The sequence below is a fragment of the Bombina bombina genome, chromosome 10 (genome assembly GCF_027579735.1).
Source record: "Bombina bombina isolate aBomBom1 chromosome 10, aBomBom1.pri, whole genome shotgun sequence".
Classification (NCBI taxonomy): domain Eukaryota; kingdom Metazoa; phylum Chordata; class Amphibia; order Anura; family Bombinatoridae; genus Bombina; species Bombina bombina.
In genome coordinates, this window is record NC_069508.1 from 17,669,656 (window position 1) to 17,690,243 (window position 20,588).

At 39.7% G+C, this 20,588-nt stretch overlaps 1 protein-coding gene across 1 annotated transcript in view; it reads right to left on the reverse strand.

The window, feature by feature from the left end:
* LOC128641198 (uncharacterized) overlaps positions 1-20,588 on the reverse strand; it is a 434,766-nt gene that overhangs the window by 367,313 nt on the left and 46,865 nt on the right. The window contains exon 4 of the mRNA XM_053693764.1: positions 15,291-15,479. Coding sequence (XP_053549739.1) covers positions 15,291-15,479 — 189 coding nt within the window. The remainder of the gene's footprint in view (positions 1-15,290; positions 15,480-20,588) is intronic.

The window sequence follows — 20,588 nt, forward strand, 5'->3', positions numbered from 1 at the left end:
GAACGTCTGGTACCTCTGCCAGACGCTTGTGTAGGAGAATAGACAGAGCAGATATCTGTCCCTTTAAGGAACTAGCTGACAAACCTTTCTCCAATCCTTCTTGGAGAAAAGACAATAGTCTGGGAATCCTAATCTTACTCCATGAGTAACCCTTGGATTCACACCAACAAAGATATTTACGCCATATCTTATGGTAGATTTTCCTAGTGACAGGCTTTCTAGCCTGAATCAGAGTATCAATAACTGACTCAGAGAAACCACGCTTTGATAGAATTAAGCGTTCAATCTCCAAGCAGTCAGACGCAGAGAAACTAGATTTGGATGCTTGAATGGACCCTGTATTAGAAGGTCCTGCCTCAATGGCAGTGTCCATGGTGGAACAGATGACATGTCCACTAGGTCTGCATACCAAGTCCTGCGTGGCCACGCAGGCGCTATCAGAATCACCGAAGCCTTCTCCTGCTTGATTCTGGTGACCAGACGAAGGAGAAGAGGAAACGGTGGAAAGACATAAGCCAGATTGAAGGACCAAGGCGCTGCTAGAGCATCTATCAATACCGCCTTGGGGTCCCTGGACCTGGATCCGTAGAGAGGAAGTTTGGTTTTCTGACGGGACGCCATCAGATCCAATTCCGGAGTGCCCCAAAGCTGAGTCAGCTGAGCAAAAACCTCCGGGTGGAGTTCCCACTCCCCCGGGTGAAAAGTCTGACGACTTAGAAAATCCGCTTCCCAGTTGTCCACCCCTGGGATGTGAATTGCTGAGAGATGGCAGGAGTGATCCTCCACCCACCTGATTATTTTGGAGACTTCCTTCATCGCTAGGGAACTCTTCGTTCCCCCCTGATGATTGATGTAAGCTACAGTCGTGATGTTGTCCGACTGAAATCTGATGAATTTGGCCGCAGCTAGTTGAGGTCATGCCTGAAGCGCATTGAATATTGCTCTCAGTTCCAAAATGTTTATCGGGAGAAGAGACTCTTCCCGAGACCATAGACCCTGAGCTTTCAGGGAGTCCCAGACTGCACCCCAGCCTAACAGACTGGCATCGGTCGTTACAATGATCCATTCTGGTCTGCGGAAATATGTTCCCTGAGACAGATGATCCTGAGACAACCACCAGAGAAGAGAGTCTCTGGTCCTCTGGTCCAATTGTATCTGAGGAGACAAGTCTGCGTAATCCCCATTCCACTGTTTGAGCATGCACAGTTGCAGTGGTCTGAGATGTATTCGAGCAAAAGGGACTATGTCCATTGCCGCTACCATTAATCCGATTGCCTCCATGCACTGAGCTATAGATGGCTGAGGAGTGGAATGAAGTACTCGGCAAGTAGCTAAAAGCTTTAACTTTCTGACCTCCGTCAGAAATATTTTCATTTCTACCGAATCTATTAGTGTTCCCAGGAAGGGAACCCTTGTGAACGGGGACAGAGAACTCTTTTCGATGTTCACCTTCCACCAGTGAGACCTTAGAAAGGCCAGTACAATCTCAGTGTGAGCCTTGGCTCTGGGAAAAGACGACGCCTGAATTAGGATGTCGTCTAGATAAGGTGCTACTGCTATGCCCCGCGGTCTTAGCACCACCAGAAGGGAACCTAGCCCCTTTGTGAAAATTCTGGGAGCAGTGGCCAAACCAAAGGGAAGAGCCACAAATTGGTAATGCTTGTCCAGAAAAGCGAACCTGAGAAACTGGTGATGATCTTTGTGGATAGGGATATGCAGGTACGCATCCTTTAAATCCACGGTAGTCATATATTGACCTTCCTGGATCATTGGTAAGATTGTTCAAATGGTTTCCATCTTGAAAGATGGGACTCTGAGAAATTTGTTTAGAATTTTTAGATCCTGGATTGGTCTGAAAGTTCCCTCTTTTTTGGGGACCACAAAAAGGTTTGAGTAAAAGCCCGTTCCTTGTTCTGCAACTGGAACTGAACATATCACTCCCATCGTGAGTAGATCTTCTACACTGCGTAAGAATGCCTCTTTCTTTGTCTGGTCTGAAGACAGACGAGAAATGTGAAACCTTCCCATTGGAGGGGAGTCCTTGAATTCTAGAAGGTATCCCTGGGTAACAATCTCTACTGCCCAGGGATCGTGAACATCTCTTGCCCAAGCCTGAGCGAAGAGAGAGAGTCTGCCCCCTACCAGATCCGGTCCCGGATCGGGGGCTACCCCTTCATGCTGTCTTAGTAGCAGCTGCAGGCTTTTTGGCCTGTTTACCCTTGTTCCAGCCCTGGTAAGGCTTCATGGTTGCCTTGGGCTGTGAAGCGTTACCCTCTTGCTTTGCAGCTGTAGAGGCTGAAGCCGGACCGTTCCTGAAGTTACGAAAGGAACGAAAATTAGCTTTGTTTCTAGCCTTAAAGGGTTTGTCCTGAGGAAGAGCATGGCCCTTTCCTCCGGTGATTTCTGAAATAATCTCTTTCAATTCTGGCCTGAAAAGGGTCTTCCCCTTGAAAGGGATATTTAACAATTTAGATTTTGATGACACATCGGCCGACCATGATTTGAGCCAAAGCGCTCTGCGCGCCATAATGGTGAAACCTGAATTTTTTGCCGCTAACTTAGCTAATTGCAAAGCGGCATCCGTGATAAAAGAATTAGCCAGCTTTAGAGCCTTAATTCTATCCATAATTTTGTCGTATGAGGTCTCTGTCTGGAGCGACTCCTCCAGCGCCTCAAACCAGAAAGCCGATGCAGTAGTTACAGGAATAATGCAGGCAATAGGTTGTAGAAGGAAACCTTGTTGAACAAAAATTTTCTTAAGTAAACCTTCTAATTTTTTATCCATCGGATCTTTAAAAGCACAACTGTCTTCAATTGGTATGGTTGTGCGCTTAGCAAGAGTAGAAACCGCCCCCTCAACCTTAGGGACCGTCTGCCACGAGTCCCGCCTGGGGTCATTTATGGGGAACATTTTCTTAAAAAATAGGGGGGGGGGGGGCAAAAGGGACGCCTGGTCTATCCCACTCCCTAGTAACAATATCCGCAACCCCTTTTAGGGATCGGAAACGCATCAGTGTATACAGGGACCTCTAGGTACTTGTCCATTTTACACAATTTCCCTGGGACCACCATAGGATCACAATCATCCAGAGTGGCTAATACCTCCCTAAGCAATACGCGGAGATGTTCCAGTTTAAATTTAAACGCTAATGAATCTGATTCTGCCCGCTGAGAAACCTTTCCTGATTCAGAAATTTCTCCTTCAGACATCAAATCCCTCACCGCCACTTCAGAGTGTTGTGAGGGTACATCAGATAAACCTCCCAAAGCTTCTGACTGCTCATAATCTGTTCTTAAGGCAGAGCTATCGCGCTTTGTAGGAAAAACTGGCAGTTTGGATAGAAATGTCGTAAGGGAATTATCCATGACTGTCACTAATTGTTGTAATGTAATAGGGGCCAATGCACTAGAGGTACTAGGCATCGCTTGCGCGGGCGTAACTGGTGGCGACACATGGGGAGAGGAAGGTGGGCTATCCTAGTTACCTTCCGTCAAAGAATCATCTAGGGCTACATTTTTAAGTGACACAATATGATCTTTAAAGTGTATAGACACATTAGTGCACTTGGAACACAATTGTAGAGGGGGTTCCACCATGGCTTCTAAACACATAGAGCAAGGTCTCTCTTTAGTGTCAGACATGTTTAACAGACTAGTATTATTCACAAGCAGACTTGGAAACACTTTATTCAAATAAAATTTACAATTTGAAAAAAACGGTACTGTGCCTTTAAGAGATAAAAAGCGCACACAATTTTACCAAACCGTGAAAAATGATCCAATCTCTCTGAAATTTTTACCACATGAGCCTAAGGCTTTGAAATTATTGCACAACAATTTTCAGCCCAATTAACCCCTTAATGCCCAAACCGGAGCAACCTAAAGCTGACAACCGGTTAATAAACTACAGCACCTTGCCACAGCTTACTGCTGTGGCCCTACCTGCCCCTGGGGATTAGTTTTGTGGAAAACAAGCTTCTTTGAAGTCCTCAAGCAGTCTTTGGACCCTCCACGGGAAGCTGCATGAACTGTCTGCAATATTAACTGTGCAACTGAGGCGCAAAATTTAGGCCCTCTCCCCCTCCACTCCGGAGTTGTGGGGCCTTCCAAATCCCAAATAGGTGTCTAAACATGTGCCATGTGGAAGATAACCCCATAAAACACACCAAAGTGCATAAAAAACGTCTATAATGAGTATTTTTTCCTATTAAATAATCGATTGCCCTGTAACAGTTTCCACCAGCCTATTGAGCCCTGTTAAGTAAGCCTTCCTTCTATACTGAGTCTCAGAACATGGCTTACCTTCCCCACATGGGGATTCTTGTCAGTCTTCTAGCATTACTGAGTCTTGACTAGAAAAAGATGACTGAACATACCTTATAGCAGTTAAGCCTGCAAACTGTTCCCCCCAACTGAAGTTTTCTGGTACTCCTCAGTCCTGTGTGGGAACAGCAATTGATTTTAGTTACAACATGCTAAAATCATTTTCCTCTCAGCAGAATTTTTCATCACATTTCTGCTATAGAGTAAATAGTACAAACCGGCACTATTTAAAAATAATAAACTCTTGATTGAAGATATAAAACTACAATCTAACACCACATTCACTTTACCCTTCCGCAGAGTGGCCCTGCTGTCAGAGCCGGCAAAGAGAATGACTGGGGGGCGGAGCTAGAGGGGGAGCTATATGGACAGCTCTGCTGTGTGCTCTCTTTGCCACTTCCTGTAGGGAATGAGAATATCCCACAAGTAAAGGATGAAGCCGTGGACTGGATACACCTTGCAAGAGAAAAAAAACTAATCTAAACTAAACTACTAATAGCCCTTAAAAGGGCTTTTAGTAGGGCATTGCTCTAAGTTAAACAGCTCTTTTACCTAAAAAAATTACAAAGTACCCCCTAACAGTTAAATCCCCCCCACCCAACCAACCCCCCAAAATAAAAAAAAATAAGTCTAAAAAAACCTAAGCTACCCCACTGCTGAATGGCGGTGAAGGTTTCTTTCCAGGCGGCGACATCTTCATCCAGCGCGGGGACATCTTCTATCTTCATCTGGAGCAAAGGTGGCACGGAGCGGAGGTGATCGCGGAGCAGGACCGGCGACCATGGAGCAGGACCGGCGTGGAGGCTTCTCTACATGCGGTCGCCGCCGCACACTGAAGATTGAATGCAAGGTACCCCATTTATATTGGGGTTCCTTTGCATTCCTATTGGCTGAAATTTTGAAATCAGCCAATAGGTAGAGCGCTACTGAAGTCCTATTTTTCTGGTTTGAACAGCCAAAAAGATTTCAGTAGCTCTAATCCTATTGGCTGATTTCAAAATTTCCGCCAATAGGAATGCAGGGTACCTAAATGGGGTACCTTGCATTTAATCTTAAGTGTGGGGCAGGAGGAACCTACATGTCGGTCCTGCTCAGCGGCCACCGGTCCTGCTCCGCGGTCACCTCCGAGCCGCCTTCTCTCCAGATCAAGATAGAAGATGAAACCCGCGCTGGATAAGAGTTTGTCGCCGCCTGGAAGAAGACCTTCACCGCCGGACTTCAGGAACTGTGAGTACCTATTTCGGGGGTAAGACTTAGATTTTTTTTTATTTTTTTGTGGTGTTTTTTTTTTTTAGATTAGGGATTTTTTAGGGGCAATGCCCATACAAATTCCCCTTTAGGGGCAATGGGTAGCTTAGGTTTTTTAGACTTAGTTTTTTTTATTTTGGGGGGTTGTGTTGGTGGGGGCGGGTTTGCTTTTAGGGGGTACTTTGTAATTTTTTTAGGTAAAAGAGCTGTTTAACTTAGGGCAATGCCCTACAAAATGCCCTTTTAAAGGCTATTGGTAGTTTATTGTTAGATTGGGGGGTGGTATTTGGGGGGTATTTTTATAGGGTTATTAGATTAGGTTTAATTTTTTTATTTTTTATAATTTTGTTTATTTTTTTCAGTAATTTTAAATAGACTGCCCTCTGGGCAGGCTTATCACCTAGTAAAATATATAAAACCATTTAAAAACTTACATAGAAGCTCACAGTTTAGCACTGTTGAAAAGGTTAGCTGGAACACACTCTGCAAGTGGTTCTTTAGCAAAAAAGCAGACTCTCCCCCTCCCCCTTCCTCTGCATATAAACGACTCTTTACACAAACAGGAGCAAGCTGGTGGAGGTAGACATCAGGGGGTCGATCCGATAAAAATCGTCGCCCGCAAAAGCCGGCGACGCCAATATTTGCGCTGGTTTGGTATCACATATACGGCGTAACCTAGAAGTTACGCCCGTATATTTCTGCCGTCGCCCGTAGTTTTTTTGGCTATAGGCAGGTATACCAAACCAGCGCAGTTTGGTATCCAATATGCAGCGTAAGGACTTACGTGGCGAAAATGGAGAAAACTTACTCCATTTTCACCTCGCCACAAAAAAGCAGCCGTAAGAAGCCTTACGCTGACTATTGGAGCCCCGTAACTCCCGTAAACTAACTAGAAAATAAACCTAACACCTAACGCATGTGCAATGTCTATCTACCTGTCACCCGCGATCTGCTAAATAAACCTAACACCTAACGCATGCGCAATGTCTATCTACCTGTCAACCGCGATCCCCCCCCCCCGAAATCCCTAATAAAGTTATTAACCCCTAAACCGCCGCTCCCGGACCCCGCCGCCATCTACATAAACTAACCCCTACTGTGAGCCCCTAAAACCGCCGCCATCTACCTTATCTATCCCATACTGTGAACCCCTTACACCGCCGCCACCTATATAAAAATTATTAACCCCTAATCTAATCCCCCTATACCGCCGCCAGCTATATTAATATTATTAACCCCTAATGTAAGCCCCTTACACCGCTGCCATCTCTATTAAAAATGATTAACCCCTAATTTAATCTACCTACCCCGCCGCCAGCTATGTTATCTATATTAACCCTAAGTATATTATAGTTAATATAGGTATTACATTATATATATTAACTATATTAACCCTAATTATATTAGGGTTAATATAGTTAATATAGTTACTATAGTATTTATATTAACTATATTAACTCTATCTAACCCTAACACCCCTAACTAAATTTATATTAAATTAATCTAATTCATTTATAAACTAAAATATTCCTATTTAAATCTAAATACTTACCTATAAATAAACCCTAAGATAGCTACAATATAATTAATAATTACATTGTAGCTATGTTAGGGTTAATATTTATTTTACAGGTAAATTGTTAATTATTTTAACTAGGTATAATAGCTATTAAATAGTTATTAACTATTTAATATCTACCTAGTTAAAATAATTACCCAATTACCTGTAAAATAAATCCTACCTAAGTTACAAATACACCTACACTATCAATAAATTAAATAAACTACAAACATCTATCTAAAATACAATTAAATTAACTAAACTAAATTACAAAAAAAAACAAACACTAAATTACAAAAAAATAAAAAAAAAGATTACAAGATTTTTAAGCTAATTACACCTATTCTAAGCCCCCTAATAAAATAATAAAGCCCCCCAAAATAAAAAAAATTCCCTGCCCTATTCTAAATTAAAAAAATTTCAAAGCTCTTTACCTTACCAGCCTTAAAAGGGCCTTTTGTGGGGCATGCCCCAAAGAATTCAGCTCTTTTGCATTTAAAAACATATACAATACCCCCCCCCATTACAACCCACCACCCACATACCCCTATTCTAAAACCACCCAAACCCCCCTTAAAAAAGCCTAACACTACCCCCCTGAAGATCTCCCTACCTTGTCTTCACCACACCGGGCCGAACTCCTCATCCGATCCGGGCGATGTGTTGCTCCAAGCGGCAAAGAAGAATTCTTCCTCCGGCGATGTCTTCCTCCAAGCGGCAAAGAAGAATTCTTCCTCCGGCGACGTCTTCCTCCAAGCGGCAGCAAAGTCTTCATCCTTCCGGCGGCATCTTCAATCTTCTTTTTTCGCTCCGCCGCCGCGGAGCATCCATCCCGGCCGACGACTGAACGACGAATGAGGTACCTTTAAATTACGTCATCCAAGATGGCGTCCGCCGAATTCCGATTGGCTGATAGGATTCTATCAGCCAATCGGAATTAAGTTAGAAAAATCTGATTGGCTGATTGAATCAGCCAATCAGATTCAAGTTCAATCCGATTGGCTGATCCAATCAGCCAAACAGATAGAGCTCGCATTCTATTGGCTGATCGGAACAGCCAATAGAATGCGAGCTCAATCTGATTGGCTGATTGGATCAGCCAATCGGATTGAACTTGAATCTGATTGGCTGATTCAATCAGCCAATCAGATTTTTCTAACTTAATTCCGATTGGCTGATAGAATCCTATCAGCCAATCGGAATTCGGCGGACGCCATCTTGGATGGCGTAATTTAAAGGTACCTCATTCGTCGTTCAGTCGTCGGCCGGGATGGATGCTCCGCGGCGGCGGAGCGAAGAAAGAAGATTGAAGATGCCGCCGGAAGGATGAAGACTTTGCTGCCGCTTGGAGGAAGACGTCGCCGGAGGAAGAATTCTTCTTTGCCGCTTGGAGCAACACATCGCCCGGATCGGATGAGGAGTTCGGCCCCGGTGTGGTGAAGACAAAGGTAGGGAGATCTTCAGGGGGGGTAGTGTTAGGCTTTTTAAGGGGGGTTTGGGTGGTTTTAGAATAGGGGTATGTGGGTGGTGGGTTGTAATGGGGGGGGGGGTATTGTATATGTTTTTAAATGCAAAAGAGCTGAATTCTTTGGGGCATGCCCCACAAAAGGCCCTTTTAAGGGCTGGTAAGGTAAAGAGCTTTGAAATTTTTTTAATTTAGAATAGGGCAGGGAATTTTTTTTATTTTGGGGGGCTTTATTATTTTATTAGGGGGCTTAGAATAGGTGTAATTAGCTTAAAAATCTTGTAATCATTTTTTTTTTTTTGTAATTTAGTGTTTGTTTTTTTTGTAATTTAGTTTAGTTAATTTAATTGTATTTTTAGATAGATGTTTGTAGTTTATTTAATTTATTGATAGTGTAGGTGTATTTGTAACTTAGGTTAGGATTTATTTTACAGGTAATTGGGTAATTATTTTAACTAGGTAGATATTAAATAGTTAATAACTATTTAATAGCTATTATACCTAGTTAAAATAATTAACAATTTACCTGTAAAATAAATATTAACCCTAACATAGCTACAATGTAATTATTAATTATATTGTAGCTATCTTAGGGTTTATTTTATAGGTAAGTATTTAGATTTAAATAGGAATATTTTAGTTTATAAATGAATTAGATTAATTTAATATAAATTTAGTTAGGGGTGTTAGGGTTAGATAGAGTTAATATAGTTAATATAAATACTATAGTAACTATATTAACTATATTAACCCTAATATAATTAGAGTTAATATAGTTAATATATATAATGTAATACCTATATTAACTATAATATACTGAGGGTTAATATAGATAATATAGCTGGCGGCGGGGTAGGTAGATTAAATTAGGGGTTAATCATTTTAATAGAGATGGCGGCGGTGTAAGGGGCTTACATTAGGGGTTAATAATATTAATATAGCTGGCGGCGGTTATAGGGGGATTAGATTAGGGGTTAATAATTTTAATAGAGATGGCGGCGGTGTTAGGGGCTTACATTAGGGGTTAATAATTTTAATATAGATGGCGGCGGTGTAAGGGGCTTACATTAGGGGTTAATAATTTTAATAGAGATGGCGGCGGTGTTAGGGGCTCACTTTAGGGGGTTATAGATTTAATTATAGCTGGCGGGGGGTAACGGGAGCGACGGTTTAGGGGTTAATAACTTTATTAGGTTGCGGCGGGGTACGGGAGCGACGGTTTAGGGGTTAATAACTTTATTAGGTTGCGGCGGGGTACGGGAGCGGCGGTTTAGGGGTTAATAACTTTTTTTGGTTGTTAGGCTAGTGAGGGGGGATAGCGGATAGAGGGTTAGACGTGTCGGGCTATGTTTAGGAGGCGTGTTAGACAGTGCGGGTGATTTAGACTTTAGTTAGGTTTTGTAGGCGCCGGCAGTTTCTAACGTGGCGCAAGTCACTGGCGACTCCAAAAATCTGTACTTACGCAGATTTCTGGACATCGCTGGTTTGTGAGACTTGCGCCACTTTAGCAAGTGACGGCGCCGCATATTGGATGGCTCGAGTTGCGAGCTGAAACTGCGGGCGACGCGGGTTCCCTCGCTTGCACCGCAAACTGCGATCTATATCGGATCGCGCCCCAGTATTCTCCTAAAACTTTGGGGCTTGATTAGGAGCTTGAAAATCAGCGCAATGTTATTTAAAAATAAGCAAAACTATAAAAAAACAAAAAAAAGAAACTGTATAAGCTTTATAAATGGATCACATTTATGCAAAGAAAAGCCTAGTGTATAATGTCCCTTTAAGCAAAAAAAGTTTTCAACCGAGAAACTTGAAAAATGCATATCGGCACCTGAAAACCTCCAGATAAATATTGGTCCCTGGATTGTAATAGACAATTTAGTTATCTAGGGTCATTATAGCAAGTTATTTATGGGTTACAATGTTTCAGATTGTAAATACATAAACAAATGTTTTTATTTCTTTTATCTCTTTATTAAAGGAATAGGACCCCTCCGAAAAAAGTTTTCAGATTTAAAAACATCTCAGACTATACTTATAGTTCACAAATAACATCCTTAAGCAATTTTTTTTTGGTTACCTGTAATTTTACTTAGAAATTATGTATTCTGCCAACCCCCCCCCCCCCCCCCCTGGATTGTCATTATGCAGATCAAATTGGAGTGTTCTACCTAGGTAGAAAATAATGGCGGCCGACATGCACAGTATGCCTTGTCCTGAACCCACACATGCGCTAAACTGATTGTCCAGCTTAGGAGTATGCAGGCACGTCATGAACCGTGCGTCAGATGCAGACCAAGAGCATGGAAGCAGACATTTTAAGATAGAGACTGTGCCATTACTGTCTATTGCGCATGTGATTGCCCACAGTTACTAATGTTCATGCGAGGATGGATGACATAGTGAATATGGGTAAATCCTAACTATGGAAATTATGCTAATTTGTGCTGCCGTGCTATTGGTTGATGCGACTGCATGAATAATGAGTGAGTCCATCATTTATTTTGGGGTGGTCGTTGGTGACGTTTTCAGTCAAAATTAAAATATAATTATTTAATATATGCAAGCTTCGTTTAAAAAAAATAGTGAGTTTAATTCTCTATTACTTAATCTAACTAATAATAAAAGATTTCTAACCCTTTAAAATGTGCACACTTTACGTTTCCCCACAGGCTTAATACATTTCACAATATTTTGACTTTTGGATTTTAGAGGGATAGTGTAATGTAACTTTTTTCTCTTGTTTAACGTTTTCCTAATTATCTATTTTACCTGCTGGAGTGTATTAAATTGATTACAAATAACTCCTTTACATTTATTTTGTCATTTAAAATAGCTAGGTTTCAGTACCTAACTATTAACCTTGCTTTATAAGAAAATAGGATAAGGGGCTTTTTGTATACATAGAGAGATAAGATACACATATTTGCTTCTCCTGTAGGCTTAGAACATTTGAATGGGCATGCTATTGAGAATGAGAACAATGGGTTGTGGTTTCGGTAAGCAAAACCAGCTATTTCAAATACAAACTAAACCTAAATTTCCCATACATTTAGTATGCTGCAGTGAGTATAGCAAGTCGCTGGAAGCATATGAAAGACAAACTAATTTTATAACACAGTGCCCCTTTAATGCTAACCGATTTCCTGTGGGTATAATTAATTAAACTGATATTCAAGTCGTTTTTCTTGTTGCCTCTAAATAAGGGTGTTTAAAATGTATTACTATTTTTCTTTTGAAGAACAGAACCTGCTGTACCTAAACAAAATACTTTGGGCCAGATTACAAGTGGAGCGTTATTTAATGCTCCCGCTCGAATGTTAACTGCGCCACAAGTAAACTTTTTGTGCGCCTCAGGTTGTGTTCGTATTACAAGTGGAAAGTAAAAAGTTATTGCTCACACGCTAACCCGACGAGCGTTAAAAGCCGAACTTACAATACTGCGCATGCAATAACGTATTTCCCGTAGAAGTCAATGGAGCAAAAAAAGTAGAAAAAAACCTAACGCCCTATTTGTGTGCAAACCCGACATGAAAATATGAATATTTCAGTTCTTCACATAGCAGAATATGTGCTATTTATTCATAAATACATATTTCTACATATACTGGGCAAGATTACAGTACAGCGCTAAATGATCGTGCTCCTGCAAATGGGCACATTTGCCCGTTTGTGGGAGAGAGGTAATTAACCAGCCATTACAAGTAGCTGGCTATTGCTACCGCAAGATCTGATCTCAGGCTACTTTTTTAAAAGTGCCCCAAATGCCCTTAAAATATAGGGCATTATAGTTTATAATTTTAAAAAAATGTAGCATTTTGTTTTTAATTATAAAAAACTGCACCAGGCAGTTTTTGGGGTTTAAAGTTGGTTGGAGTGGGGTTTTGGAAAAAAAACGGCACTGAAAAGTGTCTTTACATTGTGGTCTATGTAAATTTATATGTATATGCTTATAAACATATTTATTGATGTGTTTATATGTGTATATACACATATTAACAGATAAGTATACATTATATATATATCAGCATATACATACAGTATATATTTTAAAATGCTGCCCATCGCTGCGCTACTTATCCCTTTGCTGCACAAGGTTCTGATGCTGTCTCTGACGGCATCAGAACGAGGCACCCGTTGAAGCCTATGGTAGCACACACTCGTGAGCACAATGCTTCCCTGCAATGAGAACGCAAGGCTGCGTTCGCATTGCTGTGAACTTAATACCAGCGCACATTAGCGTACACTGGTATTACACAGTGGAGCACAAATATCGCTTTCATGAAAGTGATATTTAGCACTCCACTTGTAATCTGGCTCTAAATGTCAGCCATGATACACACAGCGCAAACTGTCACCAGTAACCAGTTAACAATTACAGTAATTTGCTAATGTAATCAGTGGTTTCCTCTGTGTATAAAATAATCAGGATTACAGATAGATAACATGAGAATCAGCATTACTGATAGAGAACATAACAATCAGCATTACTGATAGAGAACAACAATCGGCATTACTGATAGAGAACATAACAATCAGCATTACTGATAGATAACATAACAATCAGCATTACTGATAGATAACAACAATCGGCATTACTGATAGATAACATAACAATCAGCATTACTGATAGATAACATAACAATCAGCATTACTGATAGATAACATAACAATCAGCATTACTGATAGATAACATAACAATCAGCATTACTGATAGATAACATAACAATCAGCATTACTGATAGATAACATAACAATCAGCATTACTGATAGATAACATGACAATCAGCATTACTGATAGATAACATAACAATCAGCATTACTGATAGATAACATAACAATCAGCATTACTGATAGATAACATAACAATCAGCATTACAGATAGATAACATGACAATCAGCATTACTGATAGATAACATGACAATTAGCATTACTGATAGAGAACATAACAATCAGCATTACTGATAGATAACATAACAATCAGCATTACTGATAGAGAACATAACAATCACCATTACTGATAGATAACATAACAATCAGCATTACTGATAGAGAACATAACAATCAGTATTACTGATAGATAACATGAACATGACAATCAGCATTACTGATAATTAGCATAACAATCAGCATTACTGATAGATAACATAACAATCAGCATTACTGATAGATAACATAACAATCAGCATTACTGATAGAGAACATGAACATGACAATCAGCATTACAGATAGATAACATGACAATCAGCATTACTGATAGATAGCATGACAATCAGCATTACTGATAGATAACATAACAATCAGCATTACTGATAGATAACATAACAATCAGCATTACTGATAGAGAACATAACAATCACCATTACTGATAGATAACATAACAATCAGCATTACTGATAGAGAACATAACAATCAGCATTACTGATAGATAACATGAACATGACAATCAGCATTACTGATAATTAGCATAACAATCAGCATTACTGATAGATAACATAACAATCAGCATTACTGATAGATAACATAACAATCAGCATTACTGATAGAGAACATGAACATGACAATCAGCATTACAGATAGATAACATGACAATCAGCATTACTGATAGATAGCATGACAATCAGCATTACTGATAGATAACATAACAATCAGCATTACTGATAGATAACATAACAATCAGCATTACTGATAGAGAACATAACAATCACCATTACTGATAGATAACATAACAATCAGCATTACTGATAGAGAACATGACAATCAGCATTACTGATAGAGAACATGGCAATCAGCATTACTGATAGATAACATAACAATCAGCATTACTGATAGAGAACATAACAATCAGCATTACTGATAGAGAACATGGCAATCAGCATTACTGATAGAGAACATAACAATCAGCATTACTGATAGAGAACATGACAATCAGCATTACTGATAGAGAACATGACAATCAGCATTACTGATAGAGAACATAACAATCAGCATTACTGATAGAGAACATGACAATCAGCATTACTGATAGAGAACATAACAATCAGCATTACTGATAGAGAACATAACAATCAGCATTACTGATAGAGAACATGACAATCAGCATTACTGATAGAGAACATGACAATCAGCATTACTGATAGAGAACATGACAATCAGCATTACTGATAGAGAACATAACAATCAGCATTACTGATAGAGAACATGACAATCAGCATTACTGATAGAGAACATAACAATCAGCATTACTGATAGAGAACATGACAATCAGCATTACTGATAGAGAACATAACAATCAGCATTACTGATAGAGAACATGACAATCAGCATTACTGATAGATAACATAACAATCAGCATTACTGATAGAGAACATAACAATCAGCATTACTGATAGATAACATAACAATCAGCATTACTGATAGAGAACATAACAATCAGCATTACTGATAGAGAACATAACAATTAGCATTACTGATAGAGAACATGACAATCAGCATTACTGATAGAGAACATGACAATCAGCATTACTGATAGAGAACATGACAATCAGCATTACTGATAGAGAACATGACAATCAGCATTACTGATAGAGAACATGACAATCAGCATTACTGATAGAGAACATAACAATCAGCATTACTGATAGAGAACATGACAAGAGTCAGTAATTCTGCCTAAAACAGAGAATGTTACTCACTTAAACAACGCGGTCTGGGACTCCATCCGTTTTCTGTACACGTAGATCTGACATAGTACTCTTTTTCCGGTGGTAAATAACCTTTATCACAGTAGTATTCTATATAAGAAAGTATTCTTCTTGGAAAACCATAGTTTGTACGCCAGGTAATTGCTCCATGTAAAATGTTAGGATCATCACACATTTTACCTGCAAGGAAAAAATAAAAAGAACTAATGATTGGCAACAAATCTTAATTTTGAAAAACATTTACATATATTTCAGTTTTGTAGTAATGTCATGAAACTAAACATTATGGCCTCTAGTTATCAAGCCGTCAACCTCAAATACGCTGGAATTCTGCAGCGTATTTGTGGCGAGGCTGATTCGCCCAAGTTATCAAGCCCTACACACCGGCAAAAGTAGAATTTTGTGACGTAAGCTACGATCCGCCGGACTCAGTCTGATACAGATCGCTTCTTACGTCACTCCAGATGTGCCGAACGCAAGTTCGGCACAATCTGACTACTTTTGGAAGTTATCAAATGACTACCAGGTACGCTCTGCACTTTTCCGGCCCAGCGTACCTGGTTTTCAATCCGCCGCGGATCCCATAGGGATCCCATAGGGCGGCGGATCCCATAGGAATCAATGGGAGTCTGACCATAGCGAAAGTTCATGTTCGCTGCTGCCCGACATCCCATTGATTCCTATGGGAGATGTCTACACCTAACACCCTAACATGTACCCTGAGTCTAAACACCCCTAATCTGCCCCCCTACACCGCCGCCACCTATATTAAACATGTTAACCCCTAAACAGCCACTACCGGAGCCCACCACCACTCTAATAAACTTATTAACCCCTAAACCGCCGCTCCCGGACTCCGCCGCCACCTACATAATACCTATTAACCCCTATCCTGCCCCCCCTATACCGCCGCCACCTATAATAAATTTATTAACCTCTATCCTGCCAATCCCGTACCCTGCCACAACTAAATAAATTGTTTAACCCCTAAACTGCCACTCCCGGACCCTGCCGCCACCTATATTAAACTTATTAACCCCTAATCTGCCCTCCCTACACCGTCGCCACCTATATTAAATTTATTAACCCCTATCCTGCCCCCCTATACCGCCGCCATCTATATTAAACTAATTAACCCCTAAACCTAAGTCTAACACTAACCCTAACACCCCCCTAACTTAAATATTATTTTAATAAATCTAAATAAAAATTACTCTTATTAACTAAATTAATCCTATTTAAAACTAAATACTTACCTATAAAATAAACCCTAATATAGCTACAATATTACTAATAATTATATTGTAGCTATTTTAGGATTTATTTTTATTTTACAGGCAAATTCAAATTTATTTTAACTAGGTACAATAGCTATTAAATAGTTATTAACTATTTAATAGCTACCTAGATAAAATAAAGATAAATTAACCTGTAAAATAAAAACTAACCTAAGTTACAATTACACCTAACACTACACTATCATTAAATAAATTATTCCTATTTAAAACTAAATACTTACCTGTAAAATAAACCCTAAGATAGCTACAATGTAATTAATAATTACATTGTAGCTATTTTAGGATTTATTTTTATTTTACAGGTAACTTTGTATTTATTTTAACTAGGTACAATAGTTATTAAATAGTTATTAACTATTTAATAACTACCTAGATAAAAGAAATACAAAATTACCTGTAAAATAAATCCTAACCTAAGTTACAATTAAACCTAACACTACACTATCATTAAATAAATTAAATTAATTAACTACAAGTAGCTACAATTAAATACAATGAAATAAACTAACTAAAGTACAAAAAACCCCCACTAAATTACAGAAAATAAAAAAAAGATTACAAGAATTTTAAGCTAATTACACCTAATCTAAGCCCCCTAATAAAATAACAAAGCCCCCCAAAATAAAAAATGCCCTACCCTGTTCTACATTAAAAAGTAATCAGCTCTTTTACCAGCCCTTAAAAGGGCTTTTTGCGAGGCATACCCCAAAGTAATCAGCTCTTTTGCCTGTAATAAAAATACAACCCCCCCAACATTAAAACCCACCACCCACATACCCCTACTCTAACCCACCCAAACCCCCTTTAAATAAACCTAACACTACCCCCCTGAAGATCTCCCTACCTTGAGTCGTGTTCACCCAGCTGGGCCGAAGTCATCATCCAAGGGGCGCTGAAGGGGTCTTCCATCCGATAGAATTCTTCATCTGAGGGGTGCTGAAGAGGTCTTCCATCCGATAGAAGTCTTCATCCAGGTGGCGTCTTCAATCTTCATCCATCCGGAGCGGAGCCATCTTCAAAGCAGTCGACGTGGATCCATCCTCTTCAACCAACGCCTACTCGCCGAATGAATATTCCTTTAAGTGAATCCAAGATGGCGTCCCTCAAATTCCGATTGGCTGATAGGGTTCTATCAGCCAATCGGAATTAAGGTAGGAAAAATCTGATTGGCTGATTCAATCAGCCAATCAGATTCAAGTTCAATCCGATTGGCTGATCCAATCAGCCAATCAGATTGAGCTCGTATTCTATTGGCTGATCGGAACAGCCAATAGAATGTGAGCTCAATCTGATTGGCTGATTGGATCAGCCAATCAGATTGAACTTGAATCTGATAGGCTGATTGAATCAGCCAATCAGATTTTTTCTACCTTAATTCCGATAGGCTGATAGAATCCTATCAGCAAATCGGAATTCGAGGGACGCCATCTTGGATGACGTCACTTAAAGGAATATTCATTCGGCGAGTAGGCGTCAGTTGAAGAGGATGGATCCGCGTCGGCTGCTTTGAAGATGGCTCCGCTCCGGATGGATGAAAATTGAAGACGCCGCCTGGATGAAGACTTCTATCGGATGGAAGACCTCTTCAGCGCCCCTTGGATGAAGACTTCTATCGGATGGAAGACCTCATCAGCGCCCCTTGGATGATGACTTCGGCCCGGCTGGGTGAACACGACTCAAGGTAGGGAGATCTTCAGGGGGGTAGTGTTAGGTTTATCTAAGGGGGGTTTGGGTGGGCTAGAGTAGGGGTATGCGGGTGGTGGGTTTTAATGTTGGGGGTTGTATTTTTTTTTACAGGCAAAAGAGCTGATTACTTTGGGGCATGCCCCGCAAAAAGCCCTTTTAAGGGCTGGTAAAAGAGCTGATTACTTTTTAATGTAGAATAGGGTAGGGCATTTTTTTTATTTTGGGGGGCTTTGTTATTTTATTAGGGGGCTTAGATTAGGTGTAATTATCTAAAAATTCTTGTAATCTTTTTTTATTTTCTGTAATTTAGTGGGGTTTTTTTGTACTTTAGTTAGTTTATTTAATTGTATTTAATTGTATCTACTTGTAGTTAATTAATTTAATTTATTTAATGATAGTGTAGTGTTAGGTTTAATTGTAACTTAGGTTAGGATTTATTTTACAGGTAATTTTGTATTTCTTTTATCTAGGTAGTTATTAAATAGTTAATAACTATTTAATAACTATTGTACCTAGTTAAAATAAATACAAAGTTACCTGTACAATAAATATAAATCCTAAAATAGCTACAATATAAATATTAATTACATTGTAGCTATCTTAGGGTTTATTTTACAGGTAAGTATTTAGTTTTAAATAGGAATAATTTATTTAATGATAGTGTAGTGTTAGGTGTAATTGTAACTTAGGTTAGTTTTTATTTTACAGATAAATTTGTCTTTATTTTATCTAGGTAGCTATTAAATAGTTAATAACTATTTAATAGCTATTGTACCTAGTTAAAATAAATTTAAATTTGCCTGTAAAATAAAAATAAATCCTAAAATAGCTACAATATAATTATTATTAATATTGTAGCTATATTAGGGTTTATTTTATAGGTAAGTATTTAGTTTTAAATAGGAATAATTAATTTAATAAGAGTAATATTTATTTAGAATTATTTAATTAATATTTAAGTTAGGGGGGTGTTAGGGTTAGTGTTAGACTTAGGTTTAGGGGTTAATAATTTTATTATAGGTTGCGGCGGTATAGGGGGGCAGGATAGGGGTTAATTAGTTTAATATAGATGGCGGCGATATAGGGGGGGGCAGGATAGGGGTTAATAAATTTATTATAGGTGGTGACTGTGTAGGGGGGGCAGATTAGGGGTTAATAAGTTTAATATAGGTGGTGGCGGTGTCCGGGAGCAGCGGTTTAGGGATTAAACAATTTATTTAGTTGCGGCGAGGTCCGGGATCCACAGGATAGTGGTTAATAACTTTATTATAGGTGGCAGCGGTATAGGGGGGGCAGGATAGGGGTTAATAGGTATTATGTAGGTGGCGGAGGGGTCCGGGAGTGGCGGTTTAGTGGTTAACACATTTATTATAGTTGCGGCGGGGTCTAGGAGCGGTGGTTTAGGGGTTAATAACTTTATTTAGTTGCGGGGGCCTCCGGGGGCGGCGGTATAGGGGGTAGAACAGTATAGTATAGTGTGAGTGCTTAGTGACAGCTTATCAATAAAGCTGTAGAAAAGCCGAAGAGCAGCGAGATCAGATGAGTGATAACTATCACAGTCCGCTGCTCATCACCCCGTACTTGGTGCGCGGCTTTTTGACAGCTTTTTTGATAACTTTTGCGAACGCATTCAGGTCCGCGGCGGCGATGTGAGGCGAGCTTAGGCGAGCGTATTGGGGCCGGCGAAGGCAGGTACGTCCGGAGCTTCATAACTAGAGGCCTTTGTCTATAGAATTCTCAAAAATATATATTATTCATAATTCCTTAAGCAAACTTACTGTATGAACAAATAGCCAGAGCTCTCACTGTCCTGCATTTTACAGAATTGCAATGGGATTAGCGCTCCCTAATCTGCTAATGTTTTGTTTTTACAGAGTGAAACTGGGGGTTCCCTAAACAGACTGACAGCTGTGCCCTGGTTACTGTGCCCCATTCCATTTTTAATCCTGTGCAAAGTCATGTAGCTTGTCGCAGGGTTATTAAGTCTGAAGCAGCTCCAGTTGTCCGTTAGAGAAGCCGGAGATAATTCACTTATCACATTGCATTTGTGACCTGATTAGGGGCAATTCCTCAGAACACAATTCTTCATGAGCATTTTTTATGGGACTTTTCAAATTAAAGAAATGTAAACCACCTTAGCCTGTTTCAAGTGGCACCTTCAGTTTATATAGGAAGCGACAAGATAGTATTGGGGTTTAGTAAACAGTAAAGATGTAGCTCAGCTCACACTTAGGGGCATATTTATCAAGCTCCGTATGGAGCTTGATGCCCTGTGTTTCTGGCGAGCCTGCAGGCTCGCCAGAAA